We start from the raw sequence: 27,854 nt of genomic DNA, 5'->3' as shown, positions 1-27,854 counted from the left end.
AATGACACAAACAAGGAGGGGGAACAGGAAATGCAGGCATCCTGACTGGGCAAGCAGGAAAGAGTTGAACTCATATTAACCAAAAACTATTTCAGAAAACAGGAAAAACGACTAAACCAACAAAATCTCTAAACTAACAGAAGACAAATCAAGAAAACCACTGAAGAATTAACTAAACTATCACAACAAAAAGGGGTACTCACAAAAGGAAAAAAACTAAACTGAAGGTTGTAGGCAGGCTCAGGGAATCTGGGTCGGCAAGAAGGGTCATAGCAGGCCAAGGCTTAGGGAGTGGAGCCGGTGACAGGAACAGGCAGGATTCGGGGTGGCAAGTGTGTCACCGATACTGGGCGGTCAGGCAGCAGTGGCCTGAGGGAAGCAGGCTGGAGGCAGTCGGGGACCAGCAGAAATACAGGAATGTGATTCTTTGAACTGGCAGCACAAGGATGAATGAACTGGGCTTTTCTTGAAGGCGGTGATTACAAGCAGGTGAGCCGATCCCCACAGCTGTCTCCAATCCCTGCAATGAGACTGGCTAGATGCAGCTCAGGAATGACAGGAGAGGGAGAAGATGAGTGAAAAAGAGAGATGGGGAGAGAAAAGAGGGACCCAGCAGGGACTGAAGCAGAGATCCTGACACACCCCTTCATGGCAGCAGCATTCTCTGATGGTAGCAGCATCTGTCAACACAATAATGCTCCTTTCACACTGCACACATTGCTCAGGATGGTTCGAGGAACATGAACAAGAGTACAAGGTGTTGTTCTCTAAATTCTCCAGACTTCCAATTGACTGAGCATTTGTAGGACGTGCTGGAAAAACACATCAGAATCTTGAAGACCTGCTGCTCAGAATGCCCTGAATCATCCCTTCATTGTGCTGCTGTAGACCTCGACTGCTGGAGGATTTCCCATGATACACTGAGCACCTCTGGCCTACTGTCCTTTCCTTCACCTTCCTTATATGCGATCGTTGCATTTCACTTTGTGTCTTCTCTTTCCAGCAGTTGATGTTTTGTTTTTGCTCCACCTATCTGTGTGCACGTTTCTGATCTGTAGTCACTGGTCACACCAACCTCCCCAGGGTTTATTGTTGTCTTGTGTTTTATGTTTCTCTCTAATATCCTTTCTGTCTTCCCATTTCCCACATCCTAACCAGTCAAGGCAGATGTCTGCCGTCCCTGAGCCTGGTGAGTCTTGTAAAAAGTAAAGAGTTTCTTGCTTCCCAGTGTTGCCAAACAGGAGCTTGAAGAAAATCATTTGAATTTGTAGCGTGTCTCTCTATACTGTAACGTTGTAAGGTTTTGGATCACTGTTAAGTGTTCTGAGATGACTTCTGTTGTGAAATGACATTATCTAAATAATAATGAAGTTAATGTAATAGAGTGAACACGAGGGCAAAAATGCTGACCATTACTATGAAATGTTTTTTCAGCTCAATAATGTGATTGTATTTTAGCCTTTTTGTTGAAACAAAGAATTCACATACATGCTAAACTAAAAGTGCAAATGCAAGCCTTTATTCACGAACAATTTTCTCTCTGCTTTGGAGTCACAGACAGTCCAACTGCTGAAATGAATTTCTCATTCATAAAAGCTTGTTCATCCTGAACACGAAAATACAGATCATGTGGATAAGACATCTGCCTCTTTCATCAGAACTCAGCTGGACTACAAACCACGGAGGAATCGAGATTCTTGGTCCTTGACATCCAGGACCACCCATGTTAGGCTCAGTGAAGACAGGTGGCTCTGAGAGCTAGGGGAAGTTGAACTCACTTTGTGCTACAGACCCCAGAGACCCCAACCCATTGTTGGTGTCTGGAACTGGACAGAACATTAAGCAGAGCTGTACAACAAATCATGAGAGAATAAGACTCACATTTCAGATCAGAATTTACCGATAAGATCCTTTCTCTTTGATGATTACCATGTTCCTGCACTTTAAAATAAATAGCTACAAAATTCATCTGTTGCTGTCGTACCCTCACTGTATTTGCTTCAGGTGCTCCTGAGCCTGAGATTAAATTAATACATGTCCAGATAATAACAACAGGTAAATAACACACAAGGTTTCCCACATGCTCAGGAAATGGAAGATTGCTCAGTTCCCTCCTTAATATAGTCACACTGCCAAGGAGTTCAGTTCTTGAGAGGACAAATGTTAACTTTTGCACAGTAATGATGGTGAAAGGTTTCTGATATGAAAGCAATTCTGATATCATAGTCATGTGGGACAGTTCAGTTGTGTGTAGCTCACAACATGTCTGAGTCCAGTTAACATTGTCTTTGAAGGTATGACCATCTACCCACTCACCTACTCTCCAGTCATTTCTAGGCATGCACGGCCATGGCATGCCACATAGAAGTCTCAGTGTGTTCTCGTGTAAACCAGATTTTGAGCTCTGCATGTAAACCTCCTCCACTCAGATCCCACACTGTGGATGAGTCTTACAGAGTCAGTCCTTCCACAGCGATCAGTACTTCTATTACTTGTTGGTAGATTTCAGTAGTGGCCCATTGATTTGGAGCAGACAGGTAAACCTTTGTGCCTCACAAACACAAAAACCCTCTGTGTTGTAGTAGATTCCCTCCCTCCTTCAGCAGTGGATTTCATAGGCGATCTGAGAGTCCATGAACAGGCCTGTGTGGTTAAGAAACATCCCTTCAGCCTCTGATGTGATCACAGGCTCCGCCTCCCCTCCTTCCCCTGCAATTCTCCTCATGGTCCGTGTGTCACCGTCCTGTTGTTGCTGCTGCTGTTTGTTGGGGGCCAAAGTGGGACTCATGGTCTGGCCCAGCCCTGAGGAGAGGGTGTGGCTCGATGTATCAGACGTTGCAGGACAACCCAGGTTAGTGGTAGAGACAGCTGTCGGTGGAGCCGGAGGAAGCACAGGCTTGGCCCTGTTGAGGACGTACATTTCATGGCCACGCTCGTCACGGTACTCCTCCAGCTGGGCGAAGGTGGTGGGGCCATCAGAGTAGTCATTCACATACAGGATGCTCTCCTCCTGCAGAATGAAATTCACCTTCATCACTTTTAGAATACAGGTATAAACAATGGAACGCCAGAGAGTTTAACACTTTACAACTGTTCTGTTGTGCACATATTTCAATGTAATCAGGAAAAACGCTTGAAACAACTTTTCTATTTGTTTGTTTGTTTAGGTACTATATGTTTATTATTTCAGTTTTAGTGATTTAAACCAGGCTTAATACTATTGTATATTCTGTAAGGGAGAAATATCCTGCAATGGGGTATACTTCTGTTATTTTCCTGTACCGCTATTTACTGCTCTTGTGGCACTGTGGGGTACAGGGTAGTGTTGTCTGACTGGTAGTGTTGTCTGTCAAAACTTCGTTTTGCTGTACCAAGTAACTGAAATGTAAATGCAGTTAGTGAAATACATTTTTAAAATGCTTAATTTTTATAGTTAATTTACTTTGACATAACAGAATCAGTTGTGTGATATGCAGCTGTCTAATGTTTATAGTCCAGTCACTATCACTGACAACCCCAAACCCACATGTACTGATTGCACACTGACACACCAAGAAAATAGCAACCCAGAGTCGCCATACATAAAACAACCAGGTGCATATTGCTGCTATTTTGCTATATGTTTATCATGCATGTTATATGATTGCTTTAGGTGACAGTGTCAACTTTCTTTCTAATTTTTATACCATATGGAAATTCCTTACTTTAACAACATTGCAAATTATCAAGTTATATAAAAGTTAGTTCAACAAAACATATTATTTTGTGAAACAGTAAGCTTAGTATGATGATAAATAAAATGAACAAAATTGTCTTGTTTTAGGGGGGAAAGTTTGTTGTTAGGATGAGAAAATGTGTTGCTAAATTAGAAATGGAGATAAAATTATTTTTTCCCTTGGTGGCAGCAACATGCTGCTGTAGAGGGCCATCCGTGTCAAATTCTGCGTTGCGCCAAAATCAGGCGTAAACTAACCGTGACGTCACCCGTTGGTTTCAACGCAGAGAAAATGAAGCCTGGATTTTGCTACTTCCTGGTCGCCGTTTTGGATTTTTTGGAGCCAGTGACGTAAAAAGCGTCATCAAACAGTCTGGACCGGAGAGCAACTAGGGGCAGGATTGGCTGAGGACTCTCTTATCCCGCACACATTTTACCGCATAGGCTTCTGTTGCTGTCTATCAAGTATAGCCACGCCCCCTGGCTCCGCCAACTTTAACAATTTATTTAAAATTCAGTATTGATTTATTTTAAGATCGGCCACTTGATCTCTCATTTTGACCATGAAAACTAACGGGGAAAAAATCCTGAGCTGTAGAAAATCAGTCTATCAAATTTATTTTTTCCAAAAATGAATTGGGGTCTATGGAGCAAAAGCTTTTTGGAGCCAACCCTAGCGGACGGCGTGATATTGCAAGTTTTTGACACTTCCGGGTTGGCTTCAATTCTAGAGCCAGATGCTACGTCCATTATATATACAGTCAATGGCCAAAATGATGTCTCCCCTAAGCTGTGACTATCAATGGTTAAAGGGGAACTTTGGTTTTTTCCAACAATCGCTCTTTGTTGTGGTCTGTATCCAATCGTACGATAGCTCGCAAAATGGCGCGAGCTATCACACGATTTCGGAACGAGATTTGCTTTCTAGCGTCCTGACCTTTGGATACAGACCACAACAAAGAGCGATTGCCAGGTAATCTGGAGGTTTTCGTTCACTTCTCATCTCTAGTATGTTGTGGGACATTCGTTGAGACTATCCGAGCCGGTCAGTGTGGGAAAAAAAGCACGTTAGGGCGGACTTTGACGCGGGGGGCCAGCTGCCCCATACTTTTCGCTAGCTGAGCTGCTAGCTGAGCTGCTAAGCTGCCTGCCTGGCTAAATACTGGAGCTATGTTGAAAATTCATTTCTCCATCACTCACATGTATGAAATGACATATGTTCCAACATTTACTTTTGTAGTTTCAAACAGATAAGCACCTTTTCAGCACCATCAGCCTCCTTGTCGCGTTGGTGATGTCGGCTGTAGATCATGGCGACTAGCAGCAGAGCGGTCAAAGCCAACAAGGAGATTCCCACAGCAATGGCAGTCTGAGTGGCAGCTCCCAAAGCACTGAAGGCCATGCTGCCGAGAGCATACAGGGGCTCCCGGCTCACATCGGAGCCCAAAGCAGGACCGTGGCTCCTCAATCGGGGCCAGGCAGGAGAGTACGGTGAAGACACCTGGGACCATGAAGCCCAGATGGAGGAGGAAGAGGAGGAGGAAGATGTGGATGAGTTAATGGCCAGCTGAAAGGTCACCCTGGCCACACCTCCTGCATTCCAAGCTTCACACTCATAGAAGCCTGCATGAGCCACAGTCACATTACTGAGAAACAGCATGCCACTGCCAGTGTCGGGGTCAAAGCGTTCGCCATCAGTCTTCTGCAGACTGACTCTGCCTTCCTCTGAAGGCTCCTCTGCTCCTCCCACTCCACCGCCTCCAGCACCCAATTCCTGAACCAGGCCTCTGGGAGAAAGCACTACTTTACCCTGGGATGCTTTCCTCCAGGTCACCTGCAAAGAGATTCAAGGTGTTACGGTGACTTTTTAATCATCACATCACACACAGTGAATTAGCAAAAATAAACAGACTGCTGGTTTGTGCGGTCTACCTGAGCTGAACATTCCATGGTTGTTTTACTGTCAGAAATGATGTCTGCCTTCATTTTTACAATGTAAGTGATAAAACTAAAGCATTGATCCAAAGTTATTAAAGGTTACCTGGATTTAAAATCACATCAATACAACCAAACTGAGTAGCTGCATGCAGTTTACAGGCAAACCTTGAGTACAAAGCAGCATTTAGCAACAGCACAAGCTCATAAAAACTCCAGGAATGCAGGTGAACATAGAGAAGAACAGACGCATTTCTCCCTGATAACGTGTCTACACACAGTCAAAATGTTTTGAGTCAAAAAAACAAATAAAAAAACTAAACAAGCTGAAAGACTGAAGGGAAGTCAGAGAAACCACTTGAGACACTTGACTAGAACGTTAATACACAGTGTATTCAGGGCAGTAAAACCCTGCCCAACAGTCCCAGCCCACATCTTGATCAAACTGCAGGTATTTAAGATCTATAAATATACAAAAAGGGGAGGACAAGCAGCAAATCTTGCCATGTGTTGGAATCAATCCAGGGCCACTGTGGTACGGACTAGCAACTCCTACTCAACCAGCTGAGTACTGGGGTGCCCTGACTATACACAGTAATCATCAGAATCCTAAAATCAGTTGTTAAAATAAGACGAGGCGGTAAAGGAAGAGAAGGATGAGTGTGATCTGTATTCTTTTTCCTGGTGTTTGTTAACAATGGCTAGTGGAGTTTTCAAGGAACTGAGGAAGACATCTGAATGAAGGGAACTGCAGCTTTCATGAAAAAAATCCACGAAAATCCAAATGATTGTTGGTTGAAGTCCTCAGCTGAAGAAGGCACAACTGAAAAACCCCAGTTACTTGACCGTCTAATGTGAGGTTGGAGCAAAATATTGCTCCCAAATTGTGTTGAAATGAATTATTTTCATTTGAGTAGACAGTAGTTGTGTCATGTCAGCAGAAAAATTTAAAATAGTAAGATTAGAAAGTTAAAAAGATCAAAGAGCAAAGGTCATTAATACGACTATAACCCAATTCAGCTCTGTTCCCATGAGCTGTTATTCACAACAGATTTTGAATTATTTGTCAATTACTGCATTACAGTTCATTTTTTAGTTTGGTTTAAAAGGCTATTCTCACTTAGCCTAGCCGCGCTAGACAACCCACGGCAACGAATTTAATTCTCTGCCAGGGTGGGTCTAGTTACTCTCCATAAGGCTCGAGGCTGGATTCTCCTAAAACTGGCCGGACGAATCACCATGAAGTGTAGAGTCAGAAGGCGGGCGTAACGAAGTGATGACAGAGGCGCGACGATTCTGACAGAAACAACCAGCGCACAATAAACAGTTATCTTTCGACTCGGCTTTGGCCACAGCCCTTAAAGATTTGAAGCTAAAATTCAACTTGAAAGATAAACAAAGGACGGCACTGAAGTGTTTCATTGAGAAGAAAGACGTATTTGGACTTATGCCGACGGGATATGGCAAATCCTTAATATACCAGTTGGCTCCGCTGGTTGGGAAGCTAATGAGACGTAGCCACAATCTAGGAACTACGTCAGCCTATTCGTTGCGCTGATTGGTTGTATACCTACCCAATTGCTGCAGAGTGATTTGAAAGACAACCTTTTAGCCCGCCTCCCTCCCTGTCGAGCGGCCCTAGACCCTTGTGCCTTCAGAAACATGGGTCTAGCGCGGCTAGGCTAATTCTCACTATGTATGTCTGTCAAAATTAATTCATAATTATTGCTACAAGTGACAAAAGTGAGAAAGGCTAAATGCATTCAACCTTTGGATGTAGGTGTTTCAAAAGTATTTAAAATATATTTTTATGAACACTCATTTCGAATTAGGCTATCAGCAGCTGTGATAAGGTCTGTACAGTCACCAGATCTCAAACCAATTACAATAACTGTTACGATAACTCATTCAGCTCTCTGTCTAATAGAGTAACAAGAGTCACAGCTACCATGGTTCAGAAATGTCCAAAATCATTAAACTACATACTGCATAGTGACACAGTAGTCCGTCGCCTCACAGCTAGAACATCACTGGTTTACTTGCCGATCTGGGCCTGGGATCTTTCTGTGTGGAGTCTGCATGTTCTCCCTGACACCCTGAGGTTAATTGGTGATTCTAAATTATCCGTAGGTGAGTGGGATGTGAGTGTGACTAGTTGCTCATTTCCATATGTAGCTCTGCAACACACTGGTGACCTGTCTAGGTGTCCCCTGCTTTCACCCTAAGTCAGCTGGGACAGACTCCAGCCCCCCACCGTGCAACTGATCATCAAGCGGTGTATAGATGATGGGTGGATGGATTATACTACATGATTCAGGTCTACTTTGACTTTTTTTTTTAAACTGTTAGATGTCAAACTTCACCGTTTCTCCTTACCTGTGGCCGAGGGTAACCAGAGGCGTGGCAGGACACCCTGAGACTCTCTCCCAGGCGTACAGCTAGTCTCCTAGGCTCCAGCTGCACTAGAGGAGGGATACACACCAGGCTGTTGAGAGGCACCTCCACCAAGCTGAGGTGGGAGAGGCGTGGGGGCTCGGTGCAGACCAGCCGACGTTCTGCAGAGCTGAGCAGCCGCTGACCTTCCTCATCAATCCAGCTCCTCAGCCAGTGAAGAGCACAATCACAGCGCCATGGGTTGTCTAGAGCAGAGCAGAGGAGGGAGGCTTTTGCTGAAATGCCTTGTTGGTGAACCACTTCAGGTTCTAGTCAGGTCTAACTGTTCTGAAAACTCAAGACTACTTTCATGTTGAAAAGCAACTTGTTTTGGTTCTTAGATGTGCTCAGTTGAAAAGTATCTGCTTGCCTGACTCAGTCTGCTCAACAACCCTTAAGTTAGAGACATGGCAGTTACCATAGTAACAGGCTTCTTTATGAGCTGTATAACACAATGCCAGTCATTGTGTAAAAAACAGTAACTCCACTTTTAAAAGCTAAAAAGACCAACGTGACTGTTGTAGACAATAATAGTCTCACCTGTGATGCGCAACACCTGCAAGCTGACCAGAGGTCGCAGTGACGCAGGGCCGATGGTGTGAAGATTATTTCTGCTCAGGTCCAGCAGAGCCAGAGATGTCAAACCAACTAGAGCCTGGTCTGCTAACATTTCTATGCTGTTGTGCTGCAAATGAAGCTCCTGCAGACGCTGACATAGAGAGATTGGTATATTTAGTCTGTGGTACATTTTGTAAACCTGCCAGAGATCCCATAAATGTGGTTGTTATTGTTCTATGGGTTGTGCTAAATGTGTACTTACAATCAGCATTTTACAGAATTGGACAACAGAAAATTTGCACAAAACAGTATATTAGGTCATGCAGTGTGAGCCTCCTGAATTGAAGAGTTTTGGAGAAATACAAGAATGTTAAGCACGCTTGTGTGAGAGTTTAACTGAACCCTGCAGAAGAATCCTGCCATGCCTCATACTAGCATGGCAGGTTTCCAAGGAAACCCAGAAGACTAAATGTGATAGCAGATAACTCTGTTAATTGTAATGAAGAAAAAGCAACAACTTTTTCCCCTGGTGGTCCTCGTATTCACCTGATATGTCAGATAAGAAGCTAAAAGTGGGAAAGAGAGAAAACATTGCCAAGGAAAACACAACTGGGAAACTTGGATGCTGCTGTGGTCACTGCTCTCTACCGTCATCTGAGGTCAAAGACTTTTCCTGAAAGTCATGGGACCTGTTGATGCCAGAAAATTACATGTGTCCATGAATAAGAGTAAACAATTGAGTTTGCAGAAGTTTTTTGTCCTGAAACTTCCACAAATAAAAATAATATGATGTCTCAATGCAGAACTTTGGTCAGACTTGCCAAGCAATGATCCATAAATAAAGTGTTATCATCCAACAGCAATAGCACTGTTTAATAAGAACCACATGGCACCATGGAACCTCTGTGAAATCATTGAAAAATACAATATGTTGACTTTTTCCAATTACATAAAGTTCTCTTTCCTAAAAGTTGTTTTTAAGTGTTTAAATGGACTGGCCCCACAAGTGATGTCTCAGATCTTTAAAAAGACAGACAGCTCCAGGACAATCACAAGGAGCAGAACCAAGCAGAACTGCCAAATTCAAAGATGCAGAACAACGTTTGGCCAATCATCTCTATCAGAGCAAAGTACATACCTATGGAATTCCTTACCACCAGAAATTAAATCCCAGACAGAATTGAAGAGGTTTAGTGTGAAAGTTAAATACTGGCTCAAGCAGCAGCAGAAGTGCAAACATTAATTTCTTACAAGTCATTGTCAACATACCAGCATTTTGCTAATGTTCAGTGTTAAATTCAACTTAGTTTTCTTTTGTCAGTAATTGACGACTGCAACTGTGTTTATTTATTTATTGTATTATTCACTGTATTTGTTTCACTGCATTTTTAATTGTATTTAGGATATTTCATTGTATTTTAAATGCCTGATCAGGGACAAAGACTTCAAATTAGCCGAAGCTAGACGTCTTATATGCATCGCATTTTCCCTTTTTTGTGGCAATGTTGTATGTATTGTCCCTGCCAAATAAACATTCAAATAAATACATAAATCTTGTCTTTTTGCTTTTCTGAGACAACCACACTGAAGGAAAAACTATCCACAGCTTCACATTGTCAAACAGTGCATATGTTGTTCTGGATTTAACTTTGTACCTATGCATTACACCAAAACAGCCACAGTGTGTCGCTGTTTTTACTTTACATTCAGTCAGACTCACAGACAAATGTTTGAAAAATGCTCAAATTATTTTAAACCGAGAAGTTGTAGGAGGTCCATACTGTTTGATGTGATATATATTGGTCAGCACAAGTTCTACAAATCTCGGTAATAGGTGAGTGCAAAATTGGTACAATGCACAGAGCTATAATAAACACATTACTGGGCAGTATGCCAGGTATAAAATATCCAGAATTATCCTTCAAATTTTTAAAATAAACCCCTTGATGCCTGAATGTATTTACAATTAAATTAAGAAAAAAAATGTGTGTATTTGCTTTCCAGCTGATGCTAAAATAAGTGGAGACTGTTAATTTGTCTATTACACATAGAACAGATACATAATAATAATAACAGATATATAAAAATTAGGTCCCACTCCCACCGGTCCTATGAGAAACGAGTGCTTGCAAAAGGTTCCAAGGTACGTATTGAATGTGCACAAGCTGGCACTGGGGGAATGGGTACGCTATCTCGGCTGCAGTCTGAATGAAGGTGGTATGTTGCGAATTTGTGACAATAGGGGTTAAAATGTTATAGGCGTCATGTGTTCTATTTTTTTATTAACCTGTAAGCCACGGAAAGTGTAGTCCAGTAGGCGCGTGATGTCATTTCCTGCCAGGTACAGAATGCGGAGATGTTCAAGTCCCTGAAACATGTCAGCCGTCACCAGGTGGATATGGTTTCCATTCAGTGCCAACTCCAACAACTGACCCTGATTCTGGAAAGAGCCAGGCTCCACTGCTGAGATGGTATTATTCTGAAGGAGAAGCGTGAGAAGGAAAATCAGCAAAACTCTGTAGTAGTTAGACTTTGTAATAGTTTAGTAACTGCAGCTTCTGTTGCTGTTTTTGTATGACGTTTGTTGTTTCTGTTTTGATCCTATAGTGCCAGAACAGAATGACATTTGACTTTGCTTCATCTTGTTTGGAATTTTGTTTCACTCACAGCACAATATGGAGTGGCACTTATCTCTTTGTTTGCCCATCTGAACATCACAAACTGTAGATATTCAAGAATTCTACAATTTCATTTAGCAAATATTTTTATCCAAAGCAACATACATCTGAGAGTAGATACAACACAAACAATGATCTACTCAGGAGAAAACAACCTGGATAACAGCTATTAAAGAAGTTCAAGTGTGAAAATAGGACTGTAATGTCTACAGGTAGCACGAGAGGTAATAGATTTTATTTTTTAATCAGATATTAGTGATTAAAAGATGCATTCATCTATTTCCACAGGTCAGATTTTCCACATCATGGCCTGTCTAAAGATTAGCCCGACGCTTGGAAAAACCAATAGAGAGAGAGAGATATATATCCATCCAACCATCCTCTACAGGTAAAAGCCAGAAAATTAGAATATTTTCATAAACTTGATTTATTTCCGTAATTGCGAACAAAAGGTATAACTTTTACATTATATGTAATCATTGCACGCAGACTGATGCACTTCAAATGTTTATTTATTTAATTTTGATGATCATAGGTGGCAACAAATGAAAATCCGACATTCCGTGGGTCAGAAAATTAGAATATTACCTGAGGCCAATACAAAAACAGGATTTGTAGAAATGTTGGCCAACTGAAAAGTATGAACGTGAAAAATATGAGCATGTACAGTACTCAATACTTGGTTGGAGCTCCTTTTGCCTCAATGACTGCATTAATGCGGCGTGGCATGGAGTCGATCAGTTTCTGGCACTGCTCAGGTGTTATGAGAGCCCAGGTTGCTTTGATAGTGGCCTTCAGCTCTTCTGCATTTTTGGGTCTGGCATTCTGCATCTTCCTCTTAACAATACCCCACAGATTTTCGATGGGGCTAAGGTCGGGCGAGTTGGCTGGCCAATTGAGTACAGAAATATCATGGTCCTTAAACCAGGCACTGGTAGATTTGGCACTGTGTGCAGGCGCCAAGTCCTGTTGGAACATAAAATCCCCACCTCCATAAAGCAGGTCAGCAGCAGGAAGCATGAAGTGCTCTAAAACTTGCTGGTAGACGGCTGCGTTGACCTTGGATCTCAGGAAACAGAGTGGACCGACACCAGCAGATGACATGGCACCCCAAACCATCACTGATGGTGGAAACTTCACACTAGACTTCAGGCAACGTGGATCCTGTGCCTCTCCTGTCCTCCTCCAGACTCTGGGACCTCGATTTCCAAAGGCAATGCAAAATTTGCTTTCATCAGAAAACATAACTTTGGACCACTCAGCTGCAGTCCAGCTCTTTTTTTCCTTAGCCCAGGTGAGACGCTTTGCGCGCTGTTTCTTGTTCAAAAGAGGCTTGACACGAGGTATGCGGCAGTTGAAACCCATGTCTTTCATGCGTCTCTTGGTGGTGGATTTTGAAGGACTGACTCCTGCAGCAGTCCAGTCCTTGTGAATCTCCCCCACATTTTTGAATGGGTTTTTTTTCACAATCTTCACCAGGGCGCGGTGATCCCTGTCGCTTGTACACTTTTTCCTACCACAGTTTTTCCTACCCTTTGCCTCTCCATTAATGTGTTTGGACACAGAGCTTTGAGAACAGCCAACCTTTTCAGCAATAACCTTTTGAGTCTTGCCCTCCTTGTGCAATGTGTCAATGGTTGCCTTTTGGACAGCTGTCAAATCTGAAGTCTTCCCCATGTTTGTGTAAGCTTCAGAACTGGACTGAGAGACCATTTAAAGCCCTTTGCAGGTGTTTTGAGTTAATCAGCTGGTTAGTGGGTGGCACCAGGTGTCTTCAAACTTGACCCATTTCACAATATTCTAATTTTCTGACCCACGGAATGTCGGATTTTCATTTGTTGCCACCTATGATCATCAAAATTAAATAAATAAACATTTGAAGTGCATCAGTCTGCGTGCAATGATTACATATAATGTAAAAGTTATACCTTTTGTTCGCAATTACGGAAATAAATCAAGTTTATGAAAATATTCTAATTTTCTGGCTTTTACCTGTATACTCCACTTTATCCTCACTAGGGTCACGGGGGGTGCTGGAGCCTATCCCAGCTGACTTGGGCGAAGGCAGGGGACACCCTGGACAGGGCGCCAGTCTATATATATATATATATATATACTACCTGTCAAAAGTTTAAAAATTTTGGAATGCTCCAATTTTTCCAGTTTTTTATTGAAATTATTATGCTTTTTTTGCTGGTTCTTTTTATGATGGGCAATTTATGTTACATTGGTGGATTTCCAGTAAACCTTTTAGGCTTCCATAGTTCCAAAAAATAAAATAGAACCAATCTGCATAGAAGCTCTGACCTATTGACTCAAGAACAAAACATTAATGTTTTAGGAAACATGAGAGCCCTTCTTGAATTATAGCAGAACTATGGCTATGAAAGGGCCGCCTGGACTGAGTGGGAATTAAGTGGCTTAAAGTAATAATAGTTTGCTTGTCTGCTAATCAAATTGCCAGTATGTATTTTGCCTTTTTTTATGTTTTCTTGAAGTGGGGTTTCTTCTTTAGACTTTATCATTCAGATCAGCATTTTTAGGTTCTAGCACGTTTCTATAATATTACAACCTCATCCCCTTAACAGAGTCCTGTACTGAATTTTTGTAAAGTTATATGAGAAAGAAAGATTTCCAGTTGATTCATAAATAGTTTTCAATCATCAGGGACAACTTATTTAGAAAATTGGCTTCAATTAAAAAAATGAGAGATGGAAAAAATTTGAATATACTAAAATTTTTCAACTCATTTTGGTTTACTGTTGATACCGTAGTCTGACTGGAGGTCGGCTACAGGTATAGCCTACCTCCACTATCTATGTGTTGCAGTTTTTCCTTGTAACAGGAAACAACCAGCTCCAGCTACATGCTATCACACTGAAACTGAAGCAAAAGTTTTGCCGAGGGTTTGAATGTGCAGTAAGGCAGCTCTGCTAGTTTTTGTTGGTGGATTATCCATTTTAATCACAGTACTCGTCTCACTACTGCATATGTTCCACTACAGAAATTCCCATCATCACCATTTTGAGTAAACACAAAAGTCACATCCTTAGCTTAGCCCCGTCCACAACAACTGTGAGTGGCTAAAAGAAATACAAACAAATCAGAGTGTTTTCCCCTGTAGCAGAGTCAGACCATTCTGTTCTACAGAATACATGGGATATGTCCATACTTCATTTTATAGTTTTTATCTTTTGATATCAGTGATGATGCATTTAATCGTGCATCCCTAATAATAGATGGATATTTTCATAATGGAAAATTATAATGCACTCGTGACAGCTGTAGTATTACATGTGTGTGACATTCTTAGTTGCTGCATGGAGCACTATTTTCAAGAAGATTTCCACTCTTGCATCAAAACATTTAGTATGAAGCTAAATACACAAAACATACAAATGCAGGCATGGTATAACCTATGGTATAGACAGGAGCTCAGCAGGTCCAAACTTAACACTAAAGAATCTCTGTGTAGATGATATGTGTTTGTTACCTGCAGGTACAAGTAGTGCAGGTGCCTCAACAGAGTGAGGTCCTGTCGACGAATTTGACCAATCACATTGTCCTGGAGGAAGATGGTCTGGATAGAGAAAAGACACAAGAAAGAGGCACAAATGAGGAACTTCAGTCATTATATGTGAATGTACTGAAAGAGATGTGATATCCTGTACTGTGAACTCTTTCAGAACAACGAGGTACCTGTGTGGATGGAGGGATGTGTTTGGGGACATCCCTAAGCCCAGTGGAGCCACACTCAACAGTGAGGCTGTAGCAGCGACAGCCCACGGGGCAGGAGGGCAAGGCTCCACCAGGAGTGTGCAGCGACAGGAGTAGCGTGGAGACAAGAAGTACCAATAATGCAGCCATCACATCAAGAGACCGGACTGAGGAAGAGTTGAGAGCAGTGAACACAAAGGTCAAACATGATCAACAGTATTCTGACTTCCTGTTTGTAAAAAAAAATAAAATCTAGTGTTTAATTTAAAGAAAAGCCATGAAATCAAATTGAGTGGGAAGTCTGTTCTACAAAAAATAGTCTCACTACACCCCATTATAGCTGTAGTAGGCAGAAATCTGGAATAGAAACGATACATGCATGGATGGAAATATTGGCACCCCTGGAATTTTTCCAGAAAATATACCATTTCTCCCAGAAATTGTTGCAATTACAAATGTTTTTGGTTTGCGTGTGATTATTTCTTTGATGTGTATTGGAAAAACACAAAAAAGCAGAAGAAAAAGCCAGAATTGGCATAATTTTACACAGAACTCAAAAAACGGACTGGACAAAATTGTTGCCACCCTTTTAAAACTGTGAGAAAATCATTTTATTTCAAACATGTGATGCTCGTTTAAACTCACCTGTGGCAAGTAACAGGTGCTGGCAATATAGAAATCACACCTGAAGCAAGTTAGAATGTATAAAAGTTGACTCAACCTTTGTGTTGTGTGCCTATGTGTGTTGCACCAAGCATGGAGAAGAGAAAGAAAAGCTGAGAAGAAATATGAACAATCTCTAATTCAATCAAGACCTTTATAACCCATAAAACTGTGGTTAATCTCCCTGGACGGGGACAGAAGAGAAAAACTGACGAAAGAATGGAACGCAGAATAGTTTGAATGGTGGACAAACATCCTCAGTCAACTTCCACACGGATTCAGGCTGTCCTGCAGACTCAGGCTGCAAAAGTGTCAGTTCGGACCACACGTCATCATCTGAATGAGAAGAAGCGCTATGTCAGGAGACCGAGGAGAACCCCAATACTGACAAAGAGACATAAAAAAGCGAGAACTGCAAAACTGTACCTGAGTAAGCCTCAATCCTTGTGGGAGAACATTTTATGGACAGATGAGATTAAGGCAGAGCTTTTTGGAAAAGTACGTCATTCTACTGTTTACAGAAAATGGAATGAGGCCAACAAAGAAAAGAACACAGTATCTACAGTCAGACAGCGGAGGTTCAAAGATGTTTTGGGGTTGTTTTGCTGCCTCTGGCACTGAGTGCCTTGACAGTGTGCAAAGAATCATGAAATCTGGAGACTATCAGAATATTTTGGCCTGCAATGTAGGGCCTAGCATCAGAAAGCTCGGTCTGCGTCAGAGGTCATGCGTGCTGCAGCAAGGACAATGACTCAAAACATGCCTCAAATAGCGAAAAGAAATGGTTGGAGACAAAGCGCTGGAGAGTTCTGAAGTGGCCAGCAATGAGTCCAGATCTAAATCCCATTGAACATCTATGGAGAGATCCCAAAATTGCTGCTGCAAAAAGGCACCCTTCAAATCTGAGAGACCTGGATCAGTTTGCAAAAGAAGAGTGGTCCAAAATTCCATTTGAGAGGTGTAAGAAGCGTGTTGATGGTTATAGCAAGCGATTGGTTTCAGTTATTTCTTTCAAAGAATGTGCAAACAAATTTTGAGTTAAGGGCGCCAACAATTTTGTGCAGCCCATTTTCTGAGTTTTGTGAAAAATATATCAGTATTGGCTTTTTTGTGTTCTTCAATGCACATCAAGGAAATAAACACGTCTAGCAAAAACATTTGTAATTGCAACAATTTCTGGGAGAAATGGTACATTTTCTGGAAAAATTCCAGGAGTGCCAATACTTTCGTCCATGACTGTACAGCTCTTGTCCTGCAGCTTGTGGGAACTTAGTTGTAACTTCTAAAAAGGATGGCCGGACATCGCTCTTGTCGTTTCGTTCACTTTACTTCTGAACACATAACGCATTACAACAGGATAGCATGGCGTACTCTTCTGTTTCTTCCATTAAGTTCTGTTACATTCTCAGGTATAATGCATCACCTTTACGACACTGCTTTTCAGCAGATAGAACTGTAATTTCAAAAGATCAACAGATGCACATTGCCACCTCGTGGTTAGTAGAAGTAACTCTCAAACAGTTGAAACACATTAACTTAAGTGTCTTTAACCTAGAAAACTAATTTTAGCCCTTGAACTAAATGTAAACAACATAAATGACTGTCTCAATGAATTAAAGATATAACACAGCTCTTCCCTCTATGTTTTAAGCTCCACCAGACGGGCATGTGCTTCACAGACAGAGACAGGTCATTCTCCAAATGCATCCTCCTGTCATCATGGACTTTGTTGCTCTTTACACTCTTGTATCCGCTCTGGATGAAAAGGCCTCTGATTACCTAAAATCTTCCATCACAGTCCAGATTTTCTAAAGCCTGAAAATAAAGCAAGAAAAGTCCTTTTTCCACAGATTTCCCCAAACAAGTAGGTCAGGGTTGTGTGAGGTTGGAACACACAGTCAAATAGAACAAATACCAAATTTGTGAAACATTAAAATGCTTCAGCCTCAGTCACATAGCAAAAAAAATATTGGCAGCTATTTTGATCGATGATTCATTTGTGTCTTTTTTCAACCAAAAAGTGAAAATTTATGCATACTCTAGGATTTTAAATCCTCTGTTAGCTTTATGGATGTTCTTAGGTTTAGGGCTTTTGGTCAGACAAATCAAGATGTTTGAAGATGCTCTGGATAACTTCTGGAATATTTTCACTATCTTTCCAATGTTTCAGACACCAAACAACTACCTGAGTAGTCTAAAACATTGAATGAAGAATCAATAATGAAAATGTTAGTGGTAGTCCTTCTTAAGCAAAAAGTACTCAAAACATTTCTAATTCTAATATCATTAACATAGACTTTGGTATTCATATTGACTTCATAAGGGCATCATCAAATCACTGCAATTTCACTTCCTTACATAAATGGAAATATTTTAAAGACTTACCGTAATTGTATTTTTTTGACATTTTGTAGTCATCACTTATTGTCCTCTATTTCATCATACAGATTAAATCAAAGTACAATCAATTCAGCAACAGTCTTCATAAAAATGTTCCCGTTCTGTGTTAGCTTATGTTAAACTGCATGCATTGTTTTTGTTAAAACACAAGATGCTTACGTTTCACATTCTCATACAACAGTAGCAAACTCTTTAGTATCAACATGGATGATACTAATCAGATGACATGGGCTTATCACAGACGAACTAAATGTTAAATTAACGAAAACAATACTTTCTGTTTGCACTCAGTGGCTGTTCTCTCTTCAGAAGATGCACATTCTTTCAGCCAAGGAAAGATTTTGGGTGTAGAACATGTACATTTATATAGTGCAGTATTGTCAAGGATATGTTTAACTATTTAAAATATCAAAAATGTTTTAAATATTTTCAGTGGAGATATTTTATGACTCTGGGAAGCTAGAATGAAATGTAGTCACTGTTTGACGGTTTGAAACATATATTTTGCAGTAGATGAGTCGACAAATCACATATACTGGACATGTTGGAGAAATTTGCAGTTAGAGTACTGCACATGTGGTTTTATTCAGCAGGACTGTAACTATGTTGAAAACTATCATCAACTTAAGAGACAGTGTGACTCACTCGGGCGGTTGTATATTACTCAGCTTTCTCTCAGTCTCGATGGATTTTTCTTGCATTCAGATGGATTTCAGAGGACACAGGAGCTGTGAAATTTTCACTCACATAGCAAGCTCGGCCTGACCTTCTGAGATGACACTATGTCAGTCACATGACAATTATCTGTTTGACTGCAGCAATGTAGGAAGGTCTGGAACTACATACAGACCGCTGTGAAACAAGTACATTTGTGCTCAAGCAACTACCACTGCTCAAAATAAAAAGCATGCCTGTAAACTCTGAGTTTAACTAAATCATTTTACTGCTCACTGTCATTTTCTCTTCCAAATAAGCTGGAAGAGAGAAGTCAGAGTTGTTTGAAACTTGTGTGATAGTGTGACTACACTTGTTTCTCCATTCTCACATATTCCCAGATCTCTGCCATTAACTTAGTGTGTGCACAGTTGTCAATAGCTCTCAGTTTCTGAGTCCTTGTTATATTTTGACTAATATATTAAAATGCCACATATGCACGCTAAGATAGTAAAATGAGGTTCACACGCAAAGTGTTTACAGTCAAGCCATGAATGTGAATGTATGAGAACATACCTCTCTGACTGTGAAAGAATAAAGCCATAACTACCCCTGAAATCTCACTGGCTATACTGTGGCGACCTCAGATCAAATAATTCAAGTTTTTTCACTGAAACTTTGATGTCCAAGTTACAGTAAATACAACTACAGAGTCCAAGTGCAAGTGACAACAACATCAGATGACTGGAGCTATGCATATGACAGCAGCCAGTCAGCTGTGTATCTCATTCACAAACATCACAAAAGTCACAGTTTGTGCTTGTAGTTGATGGAGACCCACACAGACTTCAAAATATTAACAGGAGCTAAAGTTTAGTTTAGCTGCTTGTAAGAATCTTTCCTTTGAGTTCATGCAGGAGCTGCAACTCCAGGGTGGATATGAATGTTTACAAAGAGAGAAAGGTTTGTTAATGTCTTATAACCACAAACAATCCCTGACATGGAGACAGGATGGATCAGAATCTAGCAGTGAATGACACTATGTACTTTCCTTCACCTCAGACAAGTGAGCTTCCACACACGGTGTCACAGGTTATCAGCTACAGGTGACCCACGTGCTACAGCTCTATCCTGAGCCCTATCACTGCTGGATTTTACTATACTCTGAAAAAAATCATTCATTTATAAGGAAATATTTAACTGTCATATAAACTATTTTATTAGGGAGAGTTTTTGGTTCCAAAGCAGGACATTTGCAGCAGTGACATCCTAGGATATGATGCCTAGTAACAATAAAAGAGATTTTTATGAAATGATCATCACAAACAGAATTGCCAGACTTGAAATTATGAGTAAACTATGGATGTTTTGCTTTATGTGAATGTTTTCTCCTGCAGTACTCTGCGGAAGCTTTTCTTCTGACCTATTTCGAATGGTGGTCACCCAAAAAACCAAAACATTAACTGTACCTGTATTAGTCTGTGCACATCAGATCACCGCTAGCAAGATAAGAAACCAAAGTATATTATTAGTTAATTGTTAACTGTCATTTTTACATAATTTTCAATCAACATCTACACTGAAGTAGCACAACAAAAAGCCTAAATTTCAGTTTCAGTTTTTGGTTTCCTGGTGCCACTCCAAATGGCCTCACCTGACTATCCCAGTGAAACATTTCTGGACGTGCTCCTCACTCGCTGTTAACACCACTATGAATTAGCTACAACTCCTCTATTCATCTGGCTCTAAAAATCTCTGTCACCATAGAAACAACTCATGCTATGAGGCATTGACATGCATAAGAGGATCTGTCATCAAGGCCTTTCCTTTGTTTCTTCAGCACATAGACACCTGCACAGCATCACTGCTGCTGTTTGTCTCAGAAACTGTTTTTTGGGGACTGTTGTTATTGCAAGGCTGCTGGATGAACTCTCTCACTGTACTGGCAGGTGCAATATGCAAACACGCACTCGTTCCCATTGACTGCTGTGGACAGAAGGTAAAATAAAGCCATGTTGTGCACAGCCATGTAATCCTGAGAGCTGACATGGTTGCAGCAGGCCACCTCAGCACAGTAACACATCAACACACATCTGATCTAACGGGATCCTTTCATTCTCCGTGCTCACCAACCTGTGCTCAACCGCACACTTCATCACTGTAGGAATATGCACATCCGAACAAAAAAAAAAAATGCAGACTAAGTACAAACGGATCAGCAAGATAATTCCAACGACGTTTCCTTGTTGTTACCTCGCTGAGGGACGCAAAAGACTCCGACAGTGATGTCTGTTCTGCACGAAACCTTTTTACTCCCTCTCTCACACGATCAGTCTGACTTCTGGTGCTGAAAATGGAGCTCCACGCAGCCAGAGAGCAGCCAGCAGCTGATGGAGGTGTCCACGGTGAGGAGGGAAGGATGGAAGCAGAGGCTGTGAATCAAGCGGCGAGCAGCGGACCATCAGGTGACCGTTACTCTGCAGCACTGCGTGGAAAGCTGCGTGGAAAGGCTCCGATGTCTTTGTGAAATCCCCGACATCCAGTTGGTCCGTCACTGTTTCTCCCCAAGCGCCCTCTCATCCAATCACCCCACGCTGGAGGACCGCCGTCAATCCACAACACTTCCCCCAGATATTCACAATAAAACCCGCGTTTTACCAATTCTATCAAATTCACATGAAATATGCCAAAATATTCCTCATGTGATCCTACAGTCAGGAGGAAATTAAGCACGACTCATAGCGGTTGTTGTTTCAGTGCAGACCTTTAATCACACCTTTAAATCCATCAAATTAGAGTCTGATGTCCCAGATTACACTGTAAAAACACTTTCTGCATTTACAGTAAGGAAATGGATTGATACTGTTGGTTTTAGGGCTAAAAAGTGATTCATTCCATGTTTTACAGTACAAAAAAGTTTGAACATCAAAAAAATTGAAAATTTACATGAAAATGCAAGACAAAATAAAGTTTGTGTAATTTACAAATATCACACCATTTTTCTATTATCAGCTCAACAGTTAGTGTATTTCTCATTAAATATATGCATTTTTTTTTTTTTAGCAAAAATTGCAATTAAAGCTGTCATAAATATTCAAGCATATGGCCATTGTTAACACAAAAGTACATCAATTTGACTGCTAACTGTAATTTTTACATGTAATAAAAGAAATTGTCATGCTATTTGTTATATAGCAGCAAGTTTCCATTACTAGTACAACAATATGGACATTTAACTGTAAAAATTGTATTATTTTCAAGAATTAAATGCAAAAATGACAGCATTGTTACACACATTGTGGCACTTTTCCATTAAAATCTGTGCAGTAGTTGGGAAATGTGTTTTTTCTAAAGAAAAAATTCTATCAAAAACACATTTTTCTCCTGATTAATAGATTTTTACCGTCATGTTTTGACAGTTTCTCACTGTAAAATGTACAAATATTTTTAACAGTGTAGGTGCTCAGATTTAGGTTCATCATCTACAAACACATTTCAAACAACCGGGCATTTGTTCAGGACAGGCTGCAAGTCCAGCCAAAGAGCAGAGTGCTTGCTGCAGAAAGGATTTCCAAAATTGCAAGCTTTTCTGACAGGATCTGCAAGCAAGTAACTGCAGCTGTTCACAGAAAGAGATCACACTTTGATTTTCATAGGAGGTGTGTCAGGAGAAAGCCTTTGCTGTCCAAAAAAATGTAGCAAAACCCCAGGGAACATACAAAGAGCAGGCCTTTACCATAAAATGTGCCCTGGATAGATGAATGTGAAGATAGAGACATTTGACCACAGTATACAGGTAGACACATTTGGTGCTTTCAAGACGAAAATCATGTCAGCCACAGTAGTGGAACTGTAGGCTGGAGTCACTTCTCTGCCACAGGAAGAAAGCAGCTTGCAGCTATTGACTTGACTATGAATTCTGAATCATACAAGTGTTTGAAGATAGTGTGAGACCATCTGTCCAAAAGCTGAACTGAAAGTGGAGATTTCAACAGTATGGTGATCTCAAGCACTGTAATAAATCCACAGAGGAATGAATAAATGGATGATGGAATGTATGGAATGTACATATAAGAAAACCTTTAAACATCTTGCAGCTGAAGGAATCTATGCCAGACACTGGCAGACAAGTACCCAAAACACAGACCAGAAGTTACTTTTGCAATTCCAAGGCCATTTAGAATTAGTACTGCCTCTACTTTTCCCACAGAAAATTATTACATCTGTTGCTGTTCTCTTTCAATAAATTATAAAAGCTATTTCCTTACAGTATTGTTTGTCAAGGTGGTGGTTGGTGAATCCAGGCATAGAACACAGAGAAGCCTGACTGGATCAATAGGGCATTCTCAGAGTTGTCAGAAGGACAGGGAAAACCTGCACAGCTGTAAAGCTGGGTTCACATATAATATTTATGACATGTGAACACATTTCTATGCCAACACATGACTGTACACATTGTTTATCAACAACTGCAGTGTTGCTGTTAATCATTCTCTGAACCAGCAGGTCAGGCCAGGTCAGGTCGTGTTTCCTGTGACTGGTACAATGTAACCGAGTACAACCTGCCGGATTGAAAATGGGTAGATGGTTTACCCAGGACGTCGTTTCCAAAGGGCAGATGAACTCAACAGTCACCGGCCAACCATCAGACATGGAGTGGGGCCCCATGTATATGTTAGGTGTAAAGCTGCCATTCCAACTTAACAGCAGCACCTGCAGGGCATTGCAGACGTATTGGCCGTGTCTCTCCTCTGATTAAGATGTACTGCAGGAGAGAGAAGCACTTGATAAGAACGAGGACAATCCGAGTTGCTTTAAACATCCTGGCTTGAAGATCAGCCCATCAGCTAACCTTTAACCATCTCTGGTGGTCTGGGCACTTACACAGAATGCTTAAATCCCGCCTGCCTCAACAGATCTTACACAGTGTTCTGAAAGAGGATACAAGGCCTGTTGGCAGACCTCGTCTCAGGTACAGGAAAGTTTTGAAGAGGGACCCTAACAACTTCAACATGAGAGTATAATGGGACACTTCTCATCAAATTTTGACAGGTCCCAATCAGAAGCTGCCACATCACAAGGGAGCATGACTTTGAACTATGGGGTCCAACCAGAAACTGCCATGTCATAGGGCGGGCTATAGTATATGGTCTAATGAGAGGCTACCACATCATAGAGTCCCTGACTTATCCACATTCCATCAGCCATATTTGCTTTTCTTTTTTTTTACAAAGAAAATGCACAATTTAATAACATTGGAAATGATAATTTTAGAAAAGGATTTACAAATAAAATTCCCACACTATGATCATCCAATGAGGTGTGAGGGGAAGGGTTATTGAGAACCAATGGGAAGAGGAGTACGGGGGCTTCTTCATACAGTGCCTTGTGAAAGTATTCGGCCCCCTTGAACTTTTCAACCTTTCGCCACATTTTAGGCTTCAAACAAAGATATAAAATTTTAATTTTTTGTCAAGAATCAACAACAACTGGGACACAATCGTGAAGTGGAACAAAATTTATTGGATATTTTAAACTTTTTTAACAACTAAAAACCTGAAAAGTGGGGCGTGCAATATTATTCGGCCCCCTTGCATTAATACTTTGTAGCGCCACCTTTTGCTGCAATTACAGCTGCAAGTCGCTTGGGGTATGTATCAGTTTTGCACATCGAGAGACTGAAATTCTTGCCCATTCTTCCTTGCAAAACAGCTGGAGCTCAGTGAGGTTGGATGGAGAGCGTTTGTGAACAGCAGTCTTCAGCTCTGCCCACAGATTCTCGATTGGATTCAGGTCTGGACTTTGACTTGGCCATTCTAACACCTGGATACGTTTATTTGTCAACCATTCCATTGTAGATTTGGCTTTATGTTTTGGATCATTGTCCTGTTGGAAGATAAATCTCCGTCCCAGTCTCAGGTCTTTTGCAGACTCCAACAGGTTTTCTTCCAGAATGGTCCTGTATTTGGCTCCATTCATCTTCCCATCAATTTTAACCATCTTCCCTGTCCCTGCTGAAGAAAAGCAGGCCCAAACCATGAGGCTGCCACCACCATGTTTGACAGTGGGGATGGTGTGTTCAGGGTGATGAGCTGTGTTGCTTTTACACCAAACATATCGTTTTGCATTGTGGCCAAAAAGTTTGATTTTGGTTTCATCTGACCAGAGCACCTTCTTCCACATGTTTGGTGTGTCTCCCAGGTGGCTTGTGGCAAACTTCAAACCAGACTTTTTATGGATATCTTTGAGAAATGGCTTTCTTCTTGCCACTCTTCCATAAAGGCCAGATTTGTGCAGTGTACGACTGATTGTTGTCCTATGGACAGACTCTCCCACCTCAGCTGTAGATCTCTGCAGTTCATCCAGAGTGATCATGGGCCTCTTGGCTGCATCTCTGATCAGTCTTCTCCTTGTTGGAGGTGAAAGTTTAGAGGGACGGCCGGGTCTTGGTAGATTTGCAGTGGTCTGATACTCCTCCCATTTCAATATGATTGCTTGCACAGTGCTCCTTGAGATGTTTAAAGCTTGGGAAATCTTTTTGTATCCAAATCCGGCTTTAAACTTCTCCACAACAGTATCTGGGACCTGCCTGGTGTGTTCCTTGGTCTTCATGATGCTCTCTGCACTTTAAACAGAACCCTGAGACTATCACAGAGCAGGTGCATTTATAAGGAGACTTGATTACACACAGGTGGATTCTGTTTATCATCATCAGTCATTTAGGACAACATTGGATCATTCAGAGATCCTCACTGAACTTCTGGAGTGAGTTTGCTGCACTGAAAGTAAAGGGGCCGAATAATATTGCACGCCCCACTTTTCAGTTTTTTATTTGTTAAAAAGGTATAAAATATCCAATAAATTTCATTCCACTTCACGATTGTGTCCCAATTGTTGTTGATTCTTGACAACAAATTAAAATTTTATATCTTTATGTTTGAAGCCTGAAATGTGCAGCATCTCCGAGAGACTTCTCAGGAAAATATAGCCCAGTCTGTAACCTCTAAATCGCCGAGGTTGGATAACCTTCCTACTTGTACAAAGGTGCTCCTGAAAATAGTGGTCTTCAGCACAATACGGCAGTCCAAAGTAGCAGGATCTGGTAGATGGTACTTCAGAACCACCTTCCCATCAATGGGAAAGCAGAAACTTGCAGAGTTCCTTGTCCTGGAGAGTCATAAGACTGGCTGTCGGGTATTCCGTACTGCCGTTGGGTGCATGGATTGAGTGGATGGAGAAGGCCACAGAAAAGATCACCACTCTTGAAATGTGGTCCTGGTGGAGAGTGAGAGTCAACGACTACAATAAAAGAAGCAAGACTGGAGCATGGTAATAGAAATATTCCATTTAAAATGTATAACTTTTATGTCTTTGCGTATTATCAGTGACAAGATTGCAACCATATTTTGAACTATGAAGACTCAGGTATTTGATGAGTGATTCATGGAAAGAAATTAGGTGCTTTGCCTTGAGTAACCTCAAGGCACCTCAAGAGACTTTAGAATGGGCAAGACACGTGAGGACAAAATCACTGTTGTATACAGTCACTTCCTACATTTACAGTCTTTTTATTATGTCATCTGCTATGTTTTGTATATTTATGTCTATACATTTTGTGGATTTTGTATATTACTGTTCATGTTGAGTTAAAAATTCTGACAATTTTGCAACCAGTCTCAGCTAACTGACATTAAAGTGGCAAGAGACAAGGTTTTTGTGAACTTATCAATATGAAGTAAAGTTGATTGCACAACGTAATGGTAGTAGAAAAATGGCGACATCCATGGTATTTTTTCACCACAGTAATATCATTAGCTAATCTAGACATCTGACATGACTGATGGTGATTGAAACTGAGGTCAAACAGGAGAGACCCCTTAGAGCTCTGGGACTCAAGAAGGCTCAAAAACAAACATTTACTTGACAGAATTCCTACTGGAACAGTAAGTAATAAAATCTGACTACTTATTAATAGAACGTCTGTTTACCTCTTCCTTAATCATAGCACTGAGACTGAGGTTTCAAACAGGTCTCTGAGTTTTATACTGTGACGTTGATCCCTTTGAGCAACGAAACAACGGAAAGTGATCCAGTGTTTGCAGCAGCAGTTCCAACAGTAAGACCACTTGCAAATATGAGGAGGGGAGTTAAAGCATTGTCTGTTTTCATTGTCAGACAAACTGTCTGTGGAAAATGTTTTGCTGCTCCTCTGATAAATAAACTAAGTTATATCAGAACTAATCCAAACAAGGAGAACTGAGCTTACAGTGAATGAGCATTCAGGCTGCCTCCTCCATAGGACCTGTCAGTCATTCCAGACCACACTGTCAGTCAAATGCCCCCCCCCCCCCCCAACCCCGACTTAACAAAACTTTAACGCTTTATATAAAATTCAATATTGATTTATTTTCAGATCAGCCACCTGATCTCTCTTTTTGATCATGACAACTAGAGTGACTATAATTATATAGGCACTCTAATGAAAACTAATGAAAAAAGATCCTGAGCAGTAGAAAAGCAATCTATCGAGTTTTAGTAGTTTTTTTGTTTTGTTTTGTTTGGGTTTTTTTTTTTTTTTTGAGTAGAGCTGGAGTCTGTGGAGCCACAGCTTTTTGGAGCCAGCCTCTGGTGGATGGAGTGATGCTGTAAGTTTTTGACACTTCTGGGTAGGCTTCATTTTAAGAGCCAGGTGCTTTGTCCAATTTTATTATATGGTCTATGGTTTGTACTTGAAGCAAACATATAGGGATAAGAATCTATGGGAATGTCACAGTACATCAATTACCGGCTGAGTTATGGACACAGGGCAGGAGATTAGCATCAACACAAGAAACAAACATGAGACATTACTGACAGAGATAGGAGAAAGGACCAAAGACTAACCAAAACCAGGTATGAATAGGCAATGAGAGCTACTGGAAGTAATACAAAGGAAATTACAAGGATTGACAGAGTGAACAATGGAAAACCAAACTGTGTGAAAGCATGAGTGTAGGTTGAAAATCTGGCAGACAGCAAGGTCTGAGCCAGAGTTTTACTGCGTGGAGTGATACATGGAGGCAGGTGAGCAAACCTCTGCACAGGAATCTGAACTTATTGCT

General features: G+C 41.1%; 1 protein-coding gene across 3 annotated transcripts; it reads right to left on the bottom strand.

Moving 5' to 3' along the window:
* Positions 1–1,497: 1,497 nt before the first annotated feature.
* LOC110971480 (leucine-rich repeat-containing protein 24-like) lies at positions 1,498–21,381 on the bottom strand. Of its 3 annotated transcripts, XM_051946949.1 has the most exons (9): positions 21,007–21,381; positions 17,479–17,514; positions 15,019–15,203; positions 14,813–14,899; positions 10,929–11,120; positions 8,624–8,792; positions 8,027–8,289; positions 4,974–5,549; positions 1,498–3,010 (listed from the first exon to the last, which is right to left on the bottom strand). In XM_051946949.1, exons 3-9 carry the CDS (start codon positions 15,184–15,186, stop codon positions 2,600–2,602), a joined length of 1,866 nt encoding a protein of 621 aa, XP_051802909.1. In that variant the 5' UTR covers positions 15,187–15,203; positions 17,479–17,514; positions 21,007–21,381; the 3' UTR covers positions 1,498–2,599. The 3 variants fall into 3 exon arrangements, with proteins under 3 accessions (XP_051802909.1, XP_022077522.1, XP_051802910.1); XM_022221830.2 differs by lacking the exon at positions 17,479–17,514 and having other exon boundaries at positions 21,007–21,379; XM_051946950.1 differs by lacking the exons at positions 17,479–17,514; positions 21,007–21,381 and adding an exon at positions 20,887–20,997.
* Positions 21,382–27,854: the final 6,473 nt, after the last annotated feature.

This window comes from Acanthochromis polyacanthus, chromosome 4 (assembly GCF_021347895.1).
Source record: "Acanthochromis polyacanthus isolate Apoly-LR-REF ecotype Palm Island chromosome 4, KAUST_Apoly_ChrSc, whole genome shotgun sequence".
In the NCBI taxonomy this organism is placed as follows: Eukaryota; Metazoa; Chordata; class Actinopteri; family Pomacentridae; genus Acanthochromis; species Acanthochromis polyacanthus.
Note: the sequence above shows the minus strand (reverse complement) of the source record. Positions and strands in the feature narration are given on the sequence as shown.